The sequence below is a fragment of the Ranitomeya imitator genome, chromosome 4 (genome assembly GCF_032444005.1).
Source record: "Ranitomeya imitator isolate aRanImi1 chromosome 4, aRanImi1.pri, whole genome shotgun sequence".
NCBI classification, from domain to species: Eukaryota; Metazoa; Chordata; class Amphibia; order Anura; family Dendrobatidae; genus Ranitomeya; species Ranitomeya imitator.
Window position 1 is genome coordinate 480037058 of NC_091285.1, and position 19064 is coordinate 480056121.

The window sequence follows — 19064 nt, forward strand, 5'->3', positions numbered from 1 at the left end:
TGGGGCATCAGCGTACTCGGGATAAATTGGACAACAACTTCTGGGGTCCAATTTCTCTTGTTACCCTTGTGAAAATAAAAACTTGGGGGCTACAATATCTTTTTTGTGAAAAAAAAATATATTTTTTATTTTCACGACTCTGCATTCTAAACTTCTGTGAAGCACTTGGGCATTCAAAGTTCTCACCACACATCTAGATAAGTTCCTTGGGGGGGTCTAGTTTCCAAAATGGGGTCACTTGTGGGGGGTTACTACAGTTTAGGTATATCAGGGGCTCTGCAATCGCAACATAATTCCCACAGACCATTCTATCAAAGTCTGCATTCCAAAAAGGCGCTCCTTCCCTTCCGAGCTCTGCCGTGCGCCCAAACAGTGGTTTACCCCCACATATGGCGCATCAGCGTACTCGGGATAAATTGGACAACAACTATTGCAGTCCAATTTTTCCTGTTACCCTTGTGAAAATAAAAACTTGGGGGCTACAATATCTTTTTTGTGGAAAAAAAAATATTTTTTATTTTCACGACTCTGCATTCTAAACTTCTGTGAAGCACTTGGGCATTCAAGGTTCTCACCACACATCTAGATAAGTTCCATGGGGGGTCTAGTTTCCAAAATGGGGTCACTTGTGGGGGGTTTCCACTGTTTAGGCACATCAGAGGCTCTCCAAACGCGACATGGCATCCAATCTCAATTCCAGCCAATTCTACATTGAAAAAGTAAAACGGCGCTCCTTCACTTCCAAGCTCTGCGGTGCGCCCAAACAGTGGTTTACCCTCACATATGGGGTATCGACGTATTCAGGAGAAATTGCACAACAACTTTTGTGGTCTAATTTCTCCTGTTACCCTTGTGAAAATAAGAATTTGTGGGCGAAAAGATCATTTTTGTGTAAACAAAAGCGATTTTTTATTTTCACGGCTCTACGTTATAAACTTCTGTGAAGCACTTGGGGGTTCAAAGTGCTCACCACACATCTAGATAAGTTCCTTAAGGGGTCTAGTTTCCAAAATGGTGTCACTTGTGGGGAGTTTCCACTGTTTAGGCACATCAGGGGCTCTCTAAACGTGACATGGCGTCCGATCTCAATTCCAGCCAATTCTGCATTGAAAAAGTCAAACGGCGCTCCTTCACTTCTAAGTTCTGCGGTGCGCCCAAAAAGTGGTTTACCCCCACATATGGGGTATTGGCGTATTCAGGAGAAATTGCATAAAATTTATGGTTACATTTCTGTTTTTACACTTGTGAAAATAAAAAAATGGTTCTGAATTAAGATGTTTGCAAAAAAAAGTTAAATGTTCATTTTTTCCTTCCACATTGTTTCAGTTCCTGTGAAGCACGTAAAGGGTTAATAAACTTCTTGAATGTGGTTTTGAGAACCTTGAGGGGTGTAGTTTTTAGAATGGTGTCACACTTCATTATTTTCTATCATATAGACCCCTCAAAATGACTTCAAATGTGATGTGGTCCCTAAAAAAAAAAATGGTGTTGTAAAAATGAGAAATTGCTGGTCAACTTTTAACCCTTATAACTCCCTAACAAAAAAAAATTTTGTTTCCAAAATTGTGCTGATGTAAAGTAGACATGTGGGAAATGTTATTTATTAACTATTTTTCGTGACATATCTCTCTGATTTAAGGGCATAAAAATACAAAGTTTGAAAATTGCAAAATTTTAAAAATTTTCGCCATATTTCCGTTTTTTTCATAAATAATCGCAAGTAATATCGAAGAAATGTTACCACTATCATGAAGTACAATATGTCACGAAAAAACAATCTCAGAATCAGCGGGATCCGTTGAAGCGTTCCAGAGTTATAACCTCACAAAGTGACAGTGGTCAGAATTGCAAAAATTGGCCTGGTCATTAAGTACCAAATTGGCTCTGTCACTAAGGGGTTAAGGGTAGGCTTCCATATCCCCAGTGGCAGAACTTTTTTGTTGGCTTCAAAAAAGACCAAGATTGCAGGTACTGGCTTCCTGATTTTAGAGGAGGATTGTAGCTGTCATTAAGGTTTTTTCAAGACTGCACTTAACAACAAATAAATTATGTATTTTTGGTGGAGATACTTTTTAAAGTGAAAGGGAATCTGTAAGGTCGAATAACGCTATTAAACTCCAGATAAAGGGTTTACCTTCAGGATAAAAATGTTATGAAGGTGTCCAGCCAATGTACTGAAAGTGCAGCATCCGGAAGAAAATTACCTTTATTCCTACCAGAAGCCACCAGATTTCAGTCTTACAGGCATGCCTACAGTCATCACTCACAGCCCTGTGACTGGTGGCTGCAAGCATGCCTTGGCACTTTGACTGACAGCCGGCTCTGCACTGCCGAGCAGCCGGTCAATCCAAGTGATGGGGCTTGTTTACAAACATGCCTGTTTGACTGAAAGTCGGCGGCTCCCTGGAAAAATACAATTATTTTGACTGTAGTATCTGGAGTCAATTTCTGAAGTATATCATGCTGGCTTTTCCCTTCACATACATTTTTTAAGCAAAACTGCAAATATCCTAAATACATTATCCATTAAATGCAAATATTAGCACTAACCTGTGCACTTTGACCTGAATTGTGTGCATTCACCTTTCTGTTTTTTTCCTCGTCTGACAGGACAGCAATTCTGCTCTGTAACTTTAGAGTGGATGTCATTGTTGTAATATCTCCATTGCTTCTACTTTGTCTTGGTAGGGAGGCTGAATCAGTTTGATCCAAGGAGATTACTCTGTTATTCTTTGTGTCTTTTCGATATGGTAGAGAACTGTAGCTTTGCCTATGGACACTTTCAGATGGTGCAGTTTGGTTGGCAAGGCTTCCAGTGGTGCTTTGTCTTTTGAAGGGGAGTTTATAATTTTGTGTGTGTGATTTCTGTTGACAAATCTGTGATGGTCTCAACAAGTGTTCATTTGATTTCCCCAAATTTTTACTGAACTCATTTAGGTAAGTTGTATTGCCTTGAAGGCCAAAAGGTAAGGCGCTATCAACACTTCTTGCTCTCTTTCTGTCCTCTGGATTAATCCTATTCCGCTTGGCTGATCTGCCTCTTCTTTGAACAGGAATACTTGAATCAAATTTTTCAATTAACTCGTCAACGCCAGGAATACACCCAGTGTCAATATCACGACCTGTTCCAGGTATAAAAGGAATATATCTCCGGTTTTCATGTCGATTAACATTATCAGCATAGATGGCATCTTCTTGCTCTTCAATCCAAAATTTTTGAAAAGAATTAAAAGAGTTTGCAGTTGCTGATGAACATGAAGACCTACGTGATCGAGATCCCTCAAGAACTGGGCCGGCAGAATCTTGTCTTCTGAATTGGAGAACATCGGGTCTGGTCTTTCTTGATTCATTAATGGTTGTAGAATTTGTGCTATATGGTGATCCGCTACTTGAAGTAAAAGACTCGGAAGTACCAATATCACTAGTACTACTTAAAATACTCGTATTCTCGATTGGAGATTTCTTGTGGTTTTCTTGGTTGGAAGACATGTCTTTACCATCTACCACGTTTGCTGATATATTTTTCACAGCTGGACCCTTAAGTAGAGACATAAAAGTCATATAATCTTTCTTGTTTTCCTTTTCTGTTTGAGATAATGTTATTGTAGTTGTAGAATTCGTATGGTTGTCTATGTTCAATGAATGCCCATTTGGATCATATGGTTTTAAAAGCTCAGGATGTTTTTGAAAATTTAACAGGTTTGTTTTTAGGGGTCCATCCTTAATTTCCGCAGTGCTATTTCCAGAACATAAGGAGTTCACTTTATTTGATGTACTAATAACTGGTTTGTATGGATTTTCTGGGAAATCCTCATTAACATCCTTTATGGAATTTTGACTGTTCTTAGAATTCAGTACTGAACTGCTTTGAGGAAGATAATCTGTTTCAGGCAGAGACACATTGTGTGATGCATATCGTTCTTTATTATTTAGAACAATAAATGGATGGCCATCAATGCCTTGGACTCTAATGCTTACTCCGTAGGAACCTTCTGTTACATTTTTTGAATTTCTTACTTTTCTTCTATTGTCTTCTTTATGTTGGTTTAGAACACCAGAATCTTGATTACGATATTTAGAAACAAAATGGGAATCCATTATTGTGTGTTGTTACCACCTTAAAAAGAAGAATAAATTCATTAACTGTTGGAATTTTACATACATCTAGATGAGAGTTAAAGAGATTTGAACTTCTATAATAATCATTAACAAATCAGTGGGGGGGTCTGACACTCAACAGCCCCACTGATCCACTGTACGTGCCCACGATCAGGAATAGTAGTGTATAGGAAACGGCATATTTTCGCTGCATCCAAAATGCTGCGTTCTAATTATCACACTTGTTTGTTAGTACATGCAGATTCACAGCATGTAATGACTTTCAATTGGTCAAAATACCTAGCTGAGACAAGCGTCTCCGCTACAGAAATTTACAAGCTGTGGCTCGTAAACCTGCACCAAGGGTGAGTTTGCACAGTGTTAAATAGAAGCACAATGGGCATGGGATTTCTCTAAATCCCATCCAATGCGCTTGTAATGTAAAACACTGCTATTCCTGATCGTGGGCACGCAGCCTTAGGCTTCTTTCACACTTCCGTCTTGAGACGGCCGTCATAATGCGTCGGCGCGACATATCGACGAACATTGGAAAAAGATTGGCAAATGGATGTAACGCATCCAGTAAACTGATGGATCCGTCGAATTCGGTAGTACCTGAATTTTAATGTATAAAATTCGAGAGCGAGAGAAGAGAGAAAGAGAAGAGAGAAGAGAGATTTGTGTTTTTTCCCGGACTAGAAAATCCTTCCAAGCATGCTCCGAATGAAAAAACGGGATAAGTCGCTGGATTCCTGTGTTTGACGGTCAGCGACAGATCCTGCGTCCATAGGCTTCCATTATAGCCAACGACGCACAGCACAGGACCCATCGCTGAGCGATTTTCCGACATTAAAAAAAAAAAAGTTCCTCTGAACGTTTTCTCAGCCCGATGAACCGCTATTTTCCGACGGTTCCAGTGCACAACGGAAGAAACGGATGGCCGTCCGTCACAATCTGTCGCTAATAAGTCTATAGGAAAAAACAGGATCCTGCAGAAAAATTTTAAGGATCCTGTTTTTTCAAAAATCGACGGATTTCGACGGGAGGAAATAGACGGATGTGTGAAAGAGGCCTTACCCGCTCCAACAGCAGCGGAATGTGCACACCATGGGGTGGAACAACACAGCTCAATGACACTGAAGTGGCTACTACAGACCAGGTCTGATTCATCTGGCAGTCCCAGGTGTTGGACTCTCACCAGTCAGATATCGATGATCTATCCTGAGGAAGTTAATCAATATAGTGATGGAAAACCTCTTTAGCAATCCTATCGCCTATATTTTAACTAACGGTATACACTATATTATTTATTTATTTAGCTTGTTTCTCCTACATACAATTATCATGCCTTGTGCACAGATTGCCTTTTCTTTCAAGGAAATAAAAAGGAGCATCATTGAAATACAGATATGTTACTAGTGATATATACAGTGGGGCAAAAAAGTATTTAGTCAGTCAGCAATAGTGCAAGTTCCACCACTTAAAAAGATGAGAGGCGTCTGTAATTTACATCATAGGTAGACCTCAACTATGGAAGACAAACTGAGAAAAAAAAATCCAGAAAATCACATTGTCTGTTTTTTTAACATTTTATTTGCATATTATGGTGGAAAATAAGTATTTGGTCAGAAACAAAATTTCATCTCAATACTTTGTAATATATCCTTTGTTGGCAATGACAGAGGTCAAACGTTTTCTGTAAGTCTTCACAAGGTTGCCACACACTGTTGTTGGTATGTTGGCCCATTCCTCCATGCAGATCTCCTCTAGAGCAGTGATGTTTTTGGCTTTTTGCTTGGCAACACGGACTTTCAACTCCCTCCAAAGGTTTTCTATAGGGTTGAGATCTGGAGACTGGCTAGGCCACTCCAGGACCTTGAAATGCTTCTTACGAAGCCACTCCTTCGTTGCCCTGGCGGTGTGCTTTGGATCATTGTCATGTTGAAAGACCCAGCCACGTTTCATCTTCAATGCCCTTGCTGATGGAAGGAGGTTTGCACTCAAAATCTCACGATACATGGCCCCATTCATTCTTTCATGTACCCGGATCAGTCGTCCTGGCCCCTTTGCAGAGAAACAGCCCCAAAGCATGATGTTTCCACCACCATGCTTTACAGTAGGTATGGTGTTTGATGGATGCAACTCAGTATTCTTTTTCCTCCAAACATGACAAGTTGTGTTTCTACCAAACAGTTCCAGTTTGGTTTCATCAGACCATAGGACATTCTCCCAAAACTCCTCTGGATCATCCAAATGCTCTCTAGCAAACTTCAGACGGGCCCGGACATGTACTGGCTTAAGCAGTGGGACACGTCTGGCACTGCAGGATCTGAGTCCATGGTGGCGTAGTGTGTTACTTATGGTAGGCCTTGTTACATTGGTCCCAGCTCTCTGCAGTTCATTCACTAGGTCCCCCCGCGTGGTTCTGGGATTTTTGCTCACCGTTCTTGTGATCATTCTGACCCCACGGGGTGGGATTTTGCGTGGAGCCTCAGATCGAGGGAGATTATCAGTGGTCTTGTATGTCTTCCATTTTCTAATTATTGCTCCCACTGTTGATTTCTTCACTCCCAGCTGGTTGGCTATTGCAGATTCAGTCTTCCCAGCCTGGTGCAGGGCTACAATTTTGTTTCTGGTGTCCTTTGACAGCTCTTTTGTCTTCACCATAGTGGAGTTTGGAGTCAGACTGTTTGAGGGTGTGCACAGGTGTCTTTTTATACTGATGACAAGTTTAAACAGGTGCCATTACTACAGGTAATGAGTGGAGGAAAGAGGAGACTCTTAAACAAGAAGTTACAGGTCTGTGAGAGCCAGAAATCTTGATTGTTTGTTTCTGACCAAATACTTATTTTCCACCATAATATGCAAATAAAATGATAAAAAAACAGACAATGTGATTTTCTGGATTTTTTTTTCTCAGTTTGTCTCCCATAGTTGAGGTCTACCTATGATGTAAATTACAGACGCCTCTCATCTTTTTAAGTGGTGGAACTTGCACTATTGCTGACTGACTAAATACTTTTTTGCCCCACTGTATATATCTCTATATCTATATACAGCGGGTGAAATAAGTGAAATAAGGCTATGTGGGGTCTCATGCTGCATATACAAGGCTATGTGGGGACTGATACTATACGGTGTATAGAGAGCCTATGTGGGGGCTTGTACTGTATATTGGGGCTATGTGGGGGCTCTTACAGTATATAGGGGCTATGTAAGGGCTTGTACAGTACATAAGGGGGCTGTGGCAGCGTTCATACGATATATAGGGTGATGTCAGCATACTTAATTGTGCTCAATATTAACTGATACAAATAATATTATAACACTTCTAATCAATATGTTAATATTAATATTGAGCAGAATTCTTCGTTCGGCCCTCCACTACAGTCATGGTCTCATGTGGCCCCTCCAGAATATTAATTGCCCACACCTGCTCTAGGATATACCATTTTTGGAGGAACTTTTCCTAGGACTTGTGAGTTGTACCATTTCCCTTTTATTTCTCTTCTACAATCAGCCTGCGGCCACTCTTTATTTGACAGTGGGCAGATACAGATTGATTATTCCGATAAATAACACCAATGACCAGAAATGCTGACTAGTATCCCTAATGCCCCTTTAAAAAGGACCCGACTTTCTATTAAAACTCAAGCCCAATCTTTGGGCTTTTGAAATCCCGGTATGCAAAGCGGGATCCCACAACCCTCTACGGCCTTCTTCACAATGAACCAGATCTTCTGCGTCCTCACAATATCTTGCGCTTTTCACTAAACCAGTGATACTACAGGCACTCCCTAGATAATGTACATACACTCACCTTTGACAGGTGTAAATTCTTAAAGTTACTGGGAGGGCTTTGGCCCTATAATTATTAAGTGGGTGCAGTTGTTATATAAATCCCCAGTAGCAAAGGTAAGGGCTAATGGGGAAACCTCGGAAAGTTTCGATCTGTTCAGGGGAACAAGGCAGGGCTGCCCATTCTCATCGCTCCTTTTCGCTATAGCAATAGAGCCATTAGCATGCATTATTAGACAGCACCAGGAGATAAAGGGTTTTGCTTATGGATGCAGAGAGGAGCTGATCGCATTATAATGCAGATGACATATTATTGTTTGTGGGGGATACATCTGCATGTCTTCCGAAGATTATGGACATAATTGCTAGGTTCGGAGTATTCTAGGGATTAAAAATTAATTGGGGAAAGTCAGCTTTTCCCTTTAGAAAATAAAGACAATCTTGAAGTGGAGAGTTTATCAAAAATCCCAGTACCGTAGTTAAAAAATAAAAAAAATATTTAGGTTTTCAAGTAACTAGGGAAGTTAACAATTATACGTCACTGAATCTTGGCCCTTTAAATAGTAAAAACAAGGAAGAAGGTGGGAACTTGGGGAAAATTACCATTGTCCCCCCTTGAGAGAACAAATGTCATCAAAATGTGCCTCATGCCATCTATCCTTTATATTTTACATAATTCCCCAGTGTGGATTCTGAAACACTGGTTCAAAAAATGCACAACATTTTTAGAGATTTAGTGTCTAAGAAAGGGGTACCTAGAATCAAATTGGAGAAATTACATTATTATCTGAAGAATGAATGCAACAGTGAATAGTGAAGAAACAAACACATAGGAAAAGAAGACATACCAAACAAGGGGGAGTGGGGGAATGTTTTGGGGGAAGAGTTTAAATGGGGGAAGAGTTTAATTAAGGGGGGGGGGTAAGGTTTTGATAATTGGTTTACAATTAAATTGCAAGATTATTCCATGATATAATGCAAGTATGCTTATAATTAGGTCATTCATGAAAATTGATAAATTTTAAGTGATATGTAAAACAAGAATGTAATCTGTATTGTTGGGGAATCGTGATTGTCACAACAAAAATGGTTTTGATAAAAAAGAAAAAAAAATACTGGAAGGACCAACAGAGGAATGGAACAATCCAGAGTTAAGGCTTTATTCACAAATCATTAAGACCTGAGTTGTTCACGTCAGTGTTAATGAGGGGGCATGGTGGAGTCAGATGTCCGATTAATTAAGAAGAGCACATTTCTAAATTAGGCACGTCTTAAAGGAGTTGTCCACTACTAGGCCAATCTCTTATTGATCTAAATGTTTGGGGCCATAAAATAAAAAATAAGAATGGCCTATTCTTACAAGTGCCTACCGTGCCAACGCTGTTCCAGCGGTTTTGGCATTTGCGGTCCTGAGGCTCTTGTGTAGCTGCATGACACTTGGAACCCGATGCACTGGCATCATTTTCCCCGCCTTCGGACGTCTTGGACATGAAAGAGAAGTCTGGGCTGCACCTGATTTCTCACTTCTTCATGCTCAAAACATCTGAAGGCAGGGACAGTGAAGCCAGGGTCACGTGTCACAAAAACCACACAAGAGCCCTGGACCCCGAGTGCCAACAATGCCGGCATGGAAGAGGAGAATGGACTTTTTCTTTTTATCAGCCCCAAACATTTAAATAAAGAAGGGGTTGTCTTAGTAGTGGACAAACCCTCTAAGAGACTGGAGTAAGATTCTAAAGTAAGGGCCAGGTCGTCATGCATTAGAAGAGTGGGTGTCGCAACATCACATCCTAGTTCAAGTAGTGGCTATGCACTGCATCATAAGTTGTCCATTTAGTGAATTTCAGCAGTACATATGTTCAGTGGTTAGGCACACCGGAAAAATCACTGTGCCCACCTCGCATTCCATACACACATTTCACGTATGCTTATTCAGGGGGGGGGGTTGCAGTTACATCCTGCTCTTAAATGGAGTCTGTCAGGTGAGAAATACACAGTGAAAGGGATAAGTGGAATAGTTATCCATGACAACCAATCAGAGATCTTCTTTCATTTTTAAAAAGTGCTCGGAATGAGATCAAAAATTTGACTGGTTGCCAAAAGTTATTCTTTTTCTGTGCACCAGTTCTGATATATCCTCCAATATTCCTCAGTAATGCCGGCTTTTGAAAATTGAAGTAAAAATGATGTGCTCAGAGCCTTACTCCTTCTCTAACACAGAAGTAAATTCCTCGTTCACTTTCAAGCCTGGGGTCAATCTAAAACTGAAATATGCACGTGGCAGACTCCAAACACACATAACACTGTCACATAGAAGATCATTGGCCTAACCGGTTTGCAGAACTCGCCATACTAGAAACCAGCTGCAGACTGTTGTGTAAATGCCATATGATAGAATGTGTAGGTGTGCCACAATCACAATCATCTACAATTTATTTGGGAGTCAAATCATGGTTTACTCTTGGCAAGCAGCTTTCCACTGCAGTAAGGGAGTAGACCGTGGACAGCACTTCCTTCAGAAAAGTTCATAAATTAGCAAATATTTCCAGTTGCTAAGTACCATTCATGTATACACATGAATTTATCAGCTCCCTTCCATTTGGTCAGTGGGAGAACAGCCCCTGTGAACGCTACAGCAATGAAAGACATTAACACATAGTACAATGTTAAACTATTGCTATAAAATATGTACAGATGTTCATATGTTCAATATATATGCAAGAGATATGCTTAAATATTCAAGTATCTTAGAATGGCAGTCCTACTAGGACATGTGCCATACATGGCCCATAAAATTATACCACCAGTGGATAGATGGCATCTTGCTAATATTCATATGTTATAGTGGCTACTACATGCTGCTGCTATGTGGGGTCCGGATACCGAGACCACCACTAAATCGGTCTAAATGGCACACTGAAGTACACAACTGCCGTATAAGTAAAGTGGACAGAGGTATTCAGGCTCAATGGTAAGTCTATCAGTCTTTAGTAGTGATGAGCGAATATACTTGTTACTCGAGATTTCCCGGGCACGCTCGGGTGACCTTCCGAGTATTTGTAAGTGCTCAGAGATTTAGTTTTCATCGCTTCAGCTGAATGATTTACAGCTACTAGCCAGCATAAGTACATGTGGGGGTTGCCTGGTTGCTAGGGATTCCCCACATGTAATCAAGCTGGCTAACAGATGTAAATTATTCACCTGCTGCAAGGAAAACTAAATCTCCGAGCACTAAAAAATACTCGGAGGACACCCGAGCATGCTTGGGAAATCTCGAATAACGAGTATATTCGCTCATCACTAAATTTTTATATCACGACAGATCCATAGTCAAGAGCTGACAACTGTGTGCACTATTGCAAAACCTGCACACCAGTGTTTTGACCGAGATGCTGGGGTCTCAGAACCCAGAACCCCACTAGTCAGCACACAAAGCAGCCAATATAAAAACAAATATTAGTTTTAGCCCTCCCCACTCCATGACACATACACATTACATATACATACACACACACATTATATATATATATATATATATATATATATATATATATATATATATATATATATACACATACACACACACAATATATATATATATATATATATATATATATATATATATATATATATATATATATATATACATACACACACACAATATATATATATATATATATACATATATACATACACACACATCTATATATATAATTGTCTAAGGGTTTTTCCGTCTGTCTGTCTGTCTGTGTCCTGGAAATCCCGGCTCTCTGATTGGTCGACCAATCAGAGACCGGCACAGCATCGACGTAGAAATCCCGCGTCTCTGGTCGAGGCCTGGCGGCCTCGACCAATCAGCAACGGGCACAGCAACGATGATGTCATAATGGTTGCCATGGCGACGATGATGTCATAAAGGTTGCCTCGACCAATCAGCGACGGGCACAATCTGCCGCGAATTCTGGAATCATCATTGTCCATATACTACGGACATACCCCGCCCACCATTCCTAGGAGTAAGAAGCACTGAACATGAGCTCCTGAATTTCCATCACTTTATACCTTGTAATGAGTCAACTGTAAGACAAAACCTGGAAAAACTCAACTCCGTGGAACATAAAAGTGATCTGGACCGAACTGGACTTTACATTTTATGAAAAAAGGAAGAATTGGAGGATTTGAAGGACAAAACAAGAATCTCCTGGAGGACACAGACTGGAAACAGCCGACATCATACATCTGACATCCTGATACCTGGACCTATAGAAGGTAGGAGAATTCTTTAACTACAACACAACCTATAGACTTGCTACAAATTAATCTTCTTAGAAACAAGGATTATAATTAACATATAACTACAAAATGGAAAACACAAATTTAGAACATGTAAATGAACAAAGCCCGGAGCCAGAGACACAGGAATGCTGGGGGCCAGATCTGGAGATAACACAGGGGGGCAATAAATCCAAGATGGACTACGTTAGAGAGAATCCAGAGACTCTTTATGCAGATTTCACAAAGAAAGAACCAAAAAGAAAAACCAATGTATTATTCTATACAGACCACCCCTCAGCTTGGCACACTGCGCTGTGCAAACGATACAAACATGTATCTAAAACCAACGATAAAGGTGTCCAGCAGATTAGAATTACCAGCCAAGCAGATGATGACACCAATGCGCTCACCATACTCCTATACAAAACTGGCACAGTCATGGCGCAGGGGACGGAGGAGATTCTGCAGCAATTTGAAAATTGTTTCTCCGATATCAAAGAGCAGGCACAAACCTATAAAGGACTACAAGCCCCAGCAGCTACCTCTAATGCTCACATAGGGATTCCCAGACAGAGCCGCCTAACCCCCGACACTTCACACCTCTCGCCTGATAACATCAGAGACTTCTTATCTCAACTAGAAAGAGACTTGGCCCAACTGAAATTAGCATGTGAAAGAAACTCACAAAGCAACGCAAATTACCAAGCAGCAAATGACACAGCCACACAGAAAATAAGGGCCGAAATGTGTGAAATGAAGTGTCAATACAAGGCAGCACTACAGGAAATGGGGGAGCTGAAAAAAGACAATGATCAACTCCGAAAGGAGATTAGAGAATTAAAAGCCCATAGCCCTGGTCATCTGAACCAGCAGGGGGCAACGAAAACATGCCAGAGAGCAGACAATATGGCCACCACTGAACCCCATCAGCAGCACCGTAGCCCACCCAAGACATCACAAAGTCCTGATACTGTCCTAATAATGGACTCAAATCCTGAAACCAGAGAGATGGAAGAGAGAACAGAACCAGCCACCAGCAAAGCCAGCACCACAGACCCTCGTCAGCAGCACCGTAGCCCACCCAAGACATCACAAAGTCCTGATACTGTCCTAATAATGGACTCAAATCCTGAAACCAGAGAGATGGAAGAGAGAACAGAACCAGCCACCAGCAAAGCCAGCACCACAGACCCTCGTCAGCAGCACCGTAGCCCACCCAAGACATCACAAAGTCCTGATATTGTCCTAATAATGGACTCAAATGGGAAGTACCTAAATACACAGCGGCTATTCCCAGGAAAACAGGTCCGTACAATCCGCTGTGCAAGTATTGAACAGGTGACAGAGGTCATCAGTAGACCACGGTTTACCAACCCAAAGCACATTATTATACACACGGGTACAAACAATCGGCCAGACCAGCAGATCGCAGAACAACTGATCAACCTGGCAAAGATGGCAAACCTAAAATTCCGGGACAGTAAAATCATTCTGTCATCGCTGCTTCCAAGAAAGGACATACCCAGGCAAACCACCCAAGCCATCAATGCAGAACTGACTGAAAAGATCAAGACTGTGCCAAACGTGACCCTGGCACAACACCTCTCCATAAACAACAGTCACCTGCACGATGATAAACACCTCAACAAACAAGGGGTCAGCCTCCTGGCCAAAGAGCTGAAGGACATCGTGCTAAACAGAGACCCCGGGCCTGGATTCAACAGTGGCCATAATCACACTGAAAGACCCCCGAGAACGATAAAGCAGAAAACCCCAAGGCTACCTCCTGGAGCTGGAAACAAAGCTCTTCACCCAGTGTCAGACCATCGGAGGTGGAGACCTCCACCGAGGACACCACCAAGCCCACACAGATACATGCAGAGCAGAGATAGGGATGAGATAATAAACCTGCTCAATGCACTGCGCAGAATAATAATGTGACCGGATGGAACCAAGCACCACTATAAAACTGTCAGAAATCCAGTTTGTCCCACACAGCCATACTCATTACAAGGTATATACACACAAACCACACAGAAGAATGTCTTCACTTACAATCAGCAGCTGGAATATCCAGGGTCTCAACGCCTCAACCTTTGGATCTAAAACAAAGGACCCTGATTTTATACAAAGTATGAAAAATATAGACATTCAGATCCTCCTGGAAACATGGACCAGAGCCGAAAACGAATCCCTGGTGCCTATTGGATACAAGGAATTCTTGGTCCATGCCCAGAAAAATAAAAACATCAAACAGGGCCGGGGCTCAGGAGGAGTAGCGATCTGGTATAAAGAGGAGCTCCACCAGTACATCAAACCGGTGAAGAAAGGAGACAGCCACATATGGATCAGAATCAGCAGCTCCATCCTCACCTGTCAGTCTGATGTCCACCTCTGTGCCACCTATATACCACCACCAGAGTCCCCCTACTTCAATCCAGACTGCTTCGAGATCTTACAAAGAGAAGCCGCCCATTATCAGGCCCTGGGCAAAGTTCTCATCTTTGGAGACCTCAATGCAAGAACAGGGAGAGAGAAAGACTTCCTGACCACGGATGGAAACATCTACATACTTGGAGCAGAGAATGACGGCCAAGACCCTGTACACACTGAGAGAAACAGCTATGACAGTACAGTCAACAAAAGTGGCAGAAAGCTCCTGAACGTATGTAAAAGTTTAGGACTTCATATCCTTAATGGACGATGCAAGGGTGACTCCTTAGGAAGGTATACACTAAACTCCCATGTAGGGAGGAGTGTAGTTGATTACGCCATTACAGACATGAACCTGGCAGATGTCAGCGCCTTCATAGTCACCCCACAAACGCACCTGTCAGACCACAGCCAACTTCTTCTGTACATGAAATCTACAGAGAAACCATCCACTCAGAAGCCACAGCAGAGCGGCCTCTTCACCCGGCCTCCATCCTATAAATGGTCCAAAATATCGGCACTAAGATATAAAGAAGCTTCCAGAAGACCTGAAATACAGCGGATGCTCCACCACTTCTACAACCTTGAGTACATGCCAAACCCAGAGGGAGTGAACCAAGCAGCAAAGGACCTCAACAATATATTCTACGCAATGGCCAGACTGTCCGACCTTAAAAAAGTCGACTACAAGAGACCAAAAGAAACACAGGTCAATGGCTGGTTTGACAGAGAATGTAAAGCTGTACGGAAGACCCTGAGAACAGCCTCCAACAAGAAACACAGAGACCCCAACCACCTGGGTCTGAGGGAAGCCTATGACTCCATACAAAAGCAGTACAAAACCATCCTCAGGAGGAAGAAGCAGAGTTACATCTCTACGAAGCTCAATCAACTCCAAGACGCCCTCCAAGACCACTCCTTCTGGGAACTATGGAACCACATGGACACCAAAGACAAGAAAAACAACAACCATATCCAAAATGGCAACCTCTGGCTCCAATACTTCAGAGACCTCTATAAAGACATTCCAAAGGAAGGACTAAGCCAAGAACAGAAAAACATAATGGCGAAACTAAAAGCAATGGAGGAAAAAATCAAAAACTTCCAAAACCCGGTGGATATACCTATAACACTACAGGAAGTAACCGAGAGACTCTCCTCCATAAGAAGTAGAAAAGCCGGTGGCCTAGATGGAATCCTACCAGAAATGCTGAAGTACAGCCCACCAGAAATACAGGCTGCAATGGTTAAACTCTTCAATATTGTACTGAGTGCCGGCTACTTCCCTCGTACCTGGAACCAAGGCCTCATCACACCCATCCACAAGAGTGGGGACAGGTATGACCCAGCCAACTACAGAGGCATATGCGTCAGCAGCAACCTGGGAAAACTGTTCAACAGTATCCTGAACAAGAGGATCCTCACCTTCCTCACCGAGCACAACGTCCTCAACAAGAGCCAAGCAGGGTTCATGCCGAACCACCGCACCACTGACCACATCTATACTCTGCACAGCCTCATTCAGAGACACATCTACAATACAAAGAATGGGAAGATATACGCCTGCTTTGTGGACTTTAAAAAGGCCTTTGATTCAGTGTGGCACCCGGGCTTATTCCTGAAACTGCTGGAGAGTGGAATAGGAGGAAAGACCTACGATGTCATCAAAAGCTCCTACACCGAGAGCAGCTGCAGCGTGAGTGTGAGCGGCAAAAGAACGGCTTTTTTCCAGCAGAGCCGCGGAGTAAGACAAGGCTGCAGCCTAAGCCCAACGCTCTTCAACATCTACATCAACGAGCTGGCTACCGCCCTGGAATCCTCCTCAGCACCTGGACTCACCCTCCACGACGCTCAGGTGAAATTCCTGCTGTATGCAGATGACCTGCTGCTGCTGTCACCAACCGAGAAAGGCCTCCAGGACAACCTGAAAATCCTAGAGAAATTCAGCTCCACCTGGGCCCTACCGGTCAACCTAAAGAAAACCAACACCATGGTGTTCCAGAGGAGAAAGAGAAGATCAGACCAACACCCATCATTTATCCTCAACAACTGCGACCTCACAGGAACGGACAAATATACCTACCTGGGCCTAGAGATTCACCGGTCAGGGAACTTCAAACAAGCCATAGAGACCCTGAAAGACAAGGCCTGCAAAACCTTCTATGCCATCCGAAGGACACTCTACCATCTGAAGCCACCAGTGAGGGTCTGGCTAAAAATCTTCGACTCCATCATCGCCCCAATCCTCCTGTATGGCAGCGAAGTCTGGGGTCCTCACACCTACCCAGACTGGTCAAAGTGGGACTCCAGTCCAACAGAAATATTCCACCTGGAATTCTGCAAGCACCTTCTCCAGGTCCATCGGAGCACCTCCAACAGTGCTTGTCGGGCCGAGCTGGGCAGATTCCCTCTACACCTGACAGTTCTAAAGAGGGCGCTGTCATTCCGGGCTCACCTGCATAGGAGCAATCCAAGCTCCCATCACCATAAAGCCCTGATACATGAAGGTGAAACAGAAAAACCAGAACCCCCGGAACAGCCCAGCCAAACCCAACCGGAGCAGAACACCAATCACAACAACCTGACAAAAGCCGGAATTAGGAAGATGGCAGATGAAGGCCAGGAGAGGTATGTCAGTGACTGGAAGAATGATATCATCAGCTCACAGAAACTGACCATGTACCGGAGCCTACAGAGAGACTACAGACTGGCCCCATATCTGGAGAAACTCCCGGACCCCAGAGACCGCCAGATCCTGAGCCGATATAGACTCAGTGCCCACAGTCTGGCCATCGAATGTGGCCGACACAGGCAGAGCTACAAGCCCAGGGAGGAAAGACTGTGCCAACACTGTGACCAGGAGGCCATAGAGGACGAAACCCACTTCCTGCTACACTGCTCCAAATACTCAGCAGTGAGGGACACTCACTTCAGGAGACTCTCACATCTCTTCCCAGACTTCATCACCATGAAGGAGGAAGAGAAAACATATATCCTGCTGGGAGAAGAAGAGAGAGCGGTGGAGATAGCAGCGCGGTATGTGAGTGAATGTCATAGACTGCGAGAAAGAGAACTATGATGCCATGGACTATAGCCCCCAACCTGGATCTGCCCCATCCACCTCCCCTATGCCATGGACTATAGCCCCCACAATGGACCTGCCCCATCCACCTCCCCTATGCCATGGACTATAGCCCCCAACCTGAACCTGCCCCATCCACCTCCCCTATGCCATGGACTATAGCCCCCAACCTGGATCTGCCCCATCCACCTCCCCTATGCCATGGACTATAGCCCCCAACCTGGATCTGCCCCATCCACCTCCCCCCACAGCTCCTACCCAACATCCCCTCAGTCCCTATCCCTATTGCCTCTATACACTTGCTTTGGCAAAACTGATGTGTATTTGGTCCTGCCAATAAAGCTTCTTTGAATCTTGAATCTACTACGGGGACATGCATATTCTAGAATACCCGATGCGTTAGAATCGGGCTGCCATCTAGTGTGTATATATATATATGTGTATATATATATATATATATATATATATATATATATATATATATATATATATATATATATATATATATATATATATATATATATGTATATATATATGTATATATATATGTATATATATGTATGTATATATGTATGTATATATATATATATATATATATATATATATATATATATATATATATGTATATATATGTGTGTGTATATATATATATATATATATATATATATATATATATATATATATATATATATATACATATATACATATATACATACATATATACATATATACATATACACACACACTAGATGGCAGCCCGATTCTAAAGAATCGGGAGTCTAGAATCCATATATACTTTATTTATTCAAATGTAAGAATAATACAATTAATAAATAATAGTAAGAAAGAACAAAAATAATAGGCAGTATATGGAGAAAACACCAAACAAAAGTTCAAAATTGGTGTGAAAATGTCACTGAACCACTTCACAACTAAATATATATAGTTTTGGTAAATGGTATTATCATTTTTTTGACGAAATTCGGCAGGAGCTTGAAGAGCAACGTCACTGGGCCCGCCTCCACGCAGTAGAAACTTGCTGTGAGGTAAAAATTCAAAAATCACACCAAAATGGCGGGCGGAGTGTGTCACAGTACGGCACGTTTCTGATTGGTCGCTCGCAGCAGGCGGCAACCAATCAGACACTGGACACTGTTGACGTCACTTATCTCCGGACATTAGCTCCGGACAAAGCCACGGAAGTTGGCACAAATTGCAGGAAGTAGTATTCTAGGCAATTATATATATATATATATATATATATATATATATATATATATATATATATATATATATATATATATATATATATATATATATATATATATATATACATATATATACACATACACATACATACATACATACATACACTAGC

The 19064-nt window shown here is 42.1% G+C and overlaps 1 protein-coding gene across 3 annotated transcripts in view; it reads right to left on the reverse strand.

Annotated features, from left to right (window-relative positions):
- Positions 1-19064, reverse strand: part of CGNL1 (cingulin like 1) — a 203022-nt gene that overhangs the window by 130712 nt on the left and 53246 nt on the right. For 2 of the 3 annotated variants that reach the window (XM_069765923.1, XM_069765924.1), the window contains exon 2: positions 2551-4117. In XM_069765923.1, the coding sequence (XP_069622024.1) occupies positions 2551-4098 (1548 nt within the window). In that variant the 5' untranslated portion in view covers positions 4099-4117. The remainder of the gene's footprint in view (positions 1-2550; positions 4118-19064) is intronic. The other variant, XM_069765925.1, reaches the window with a different exon arrangement.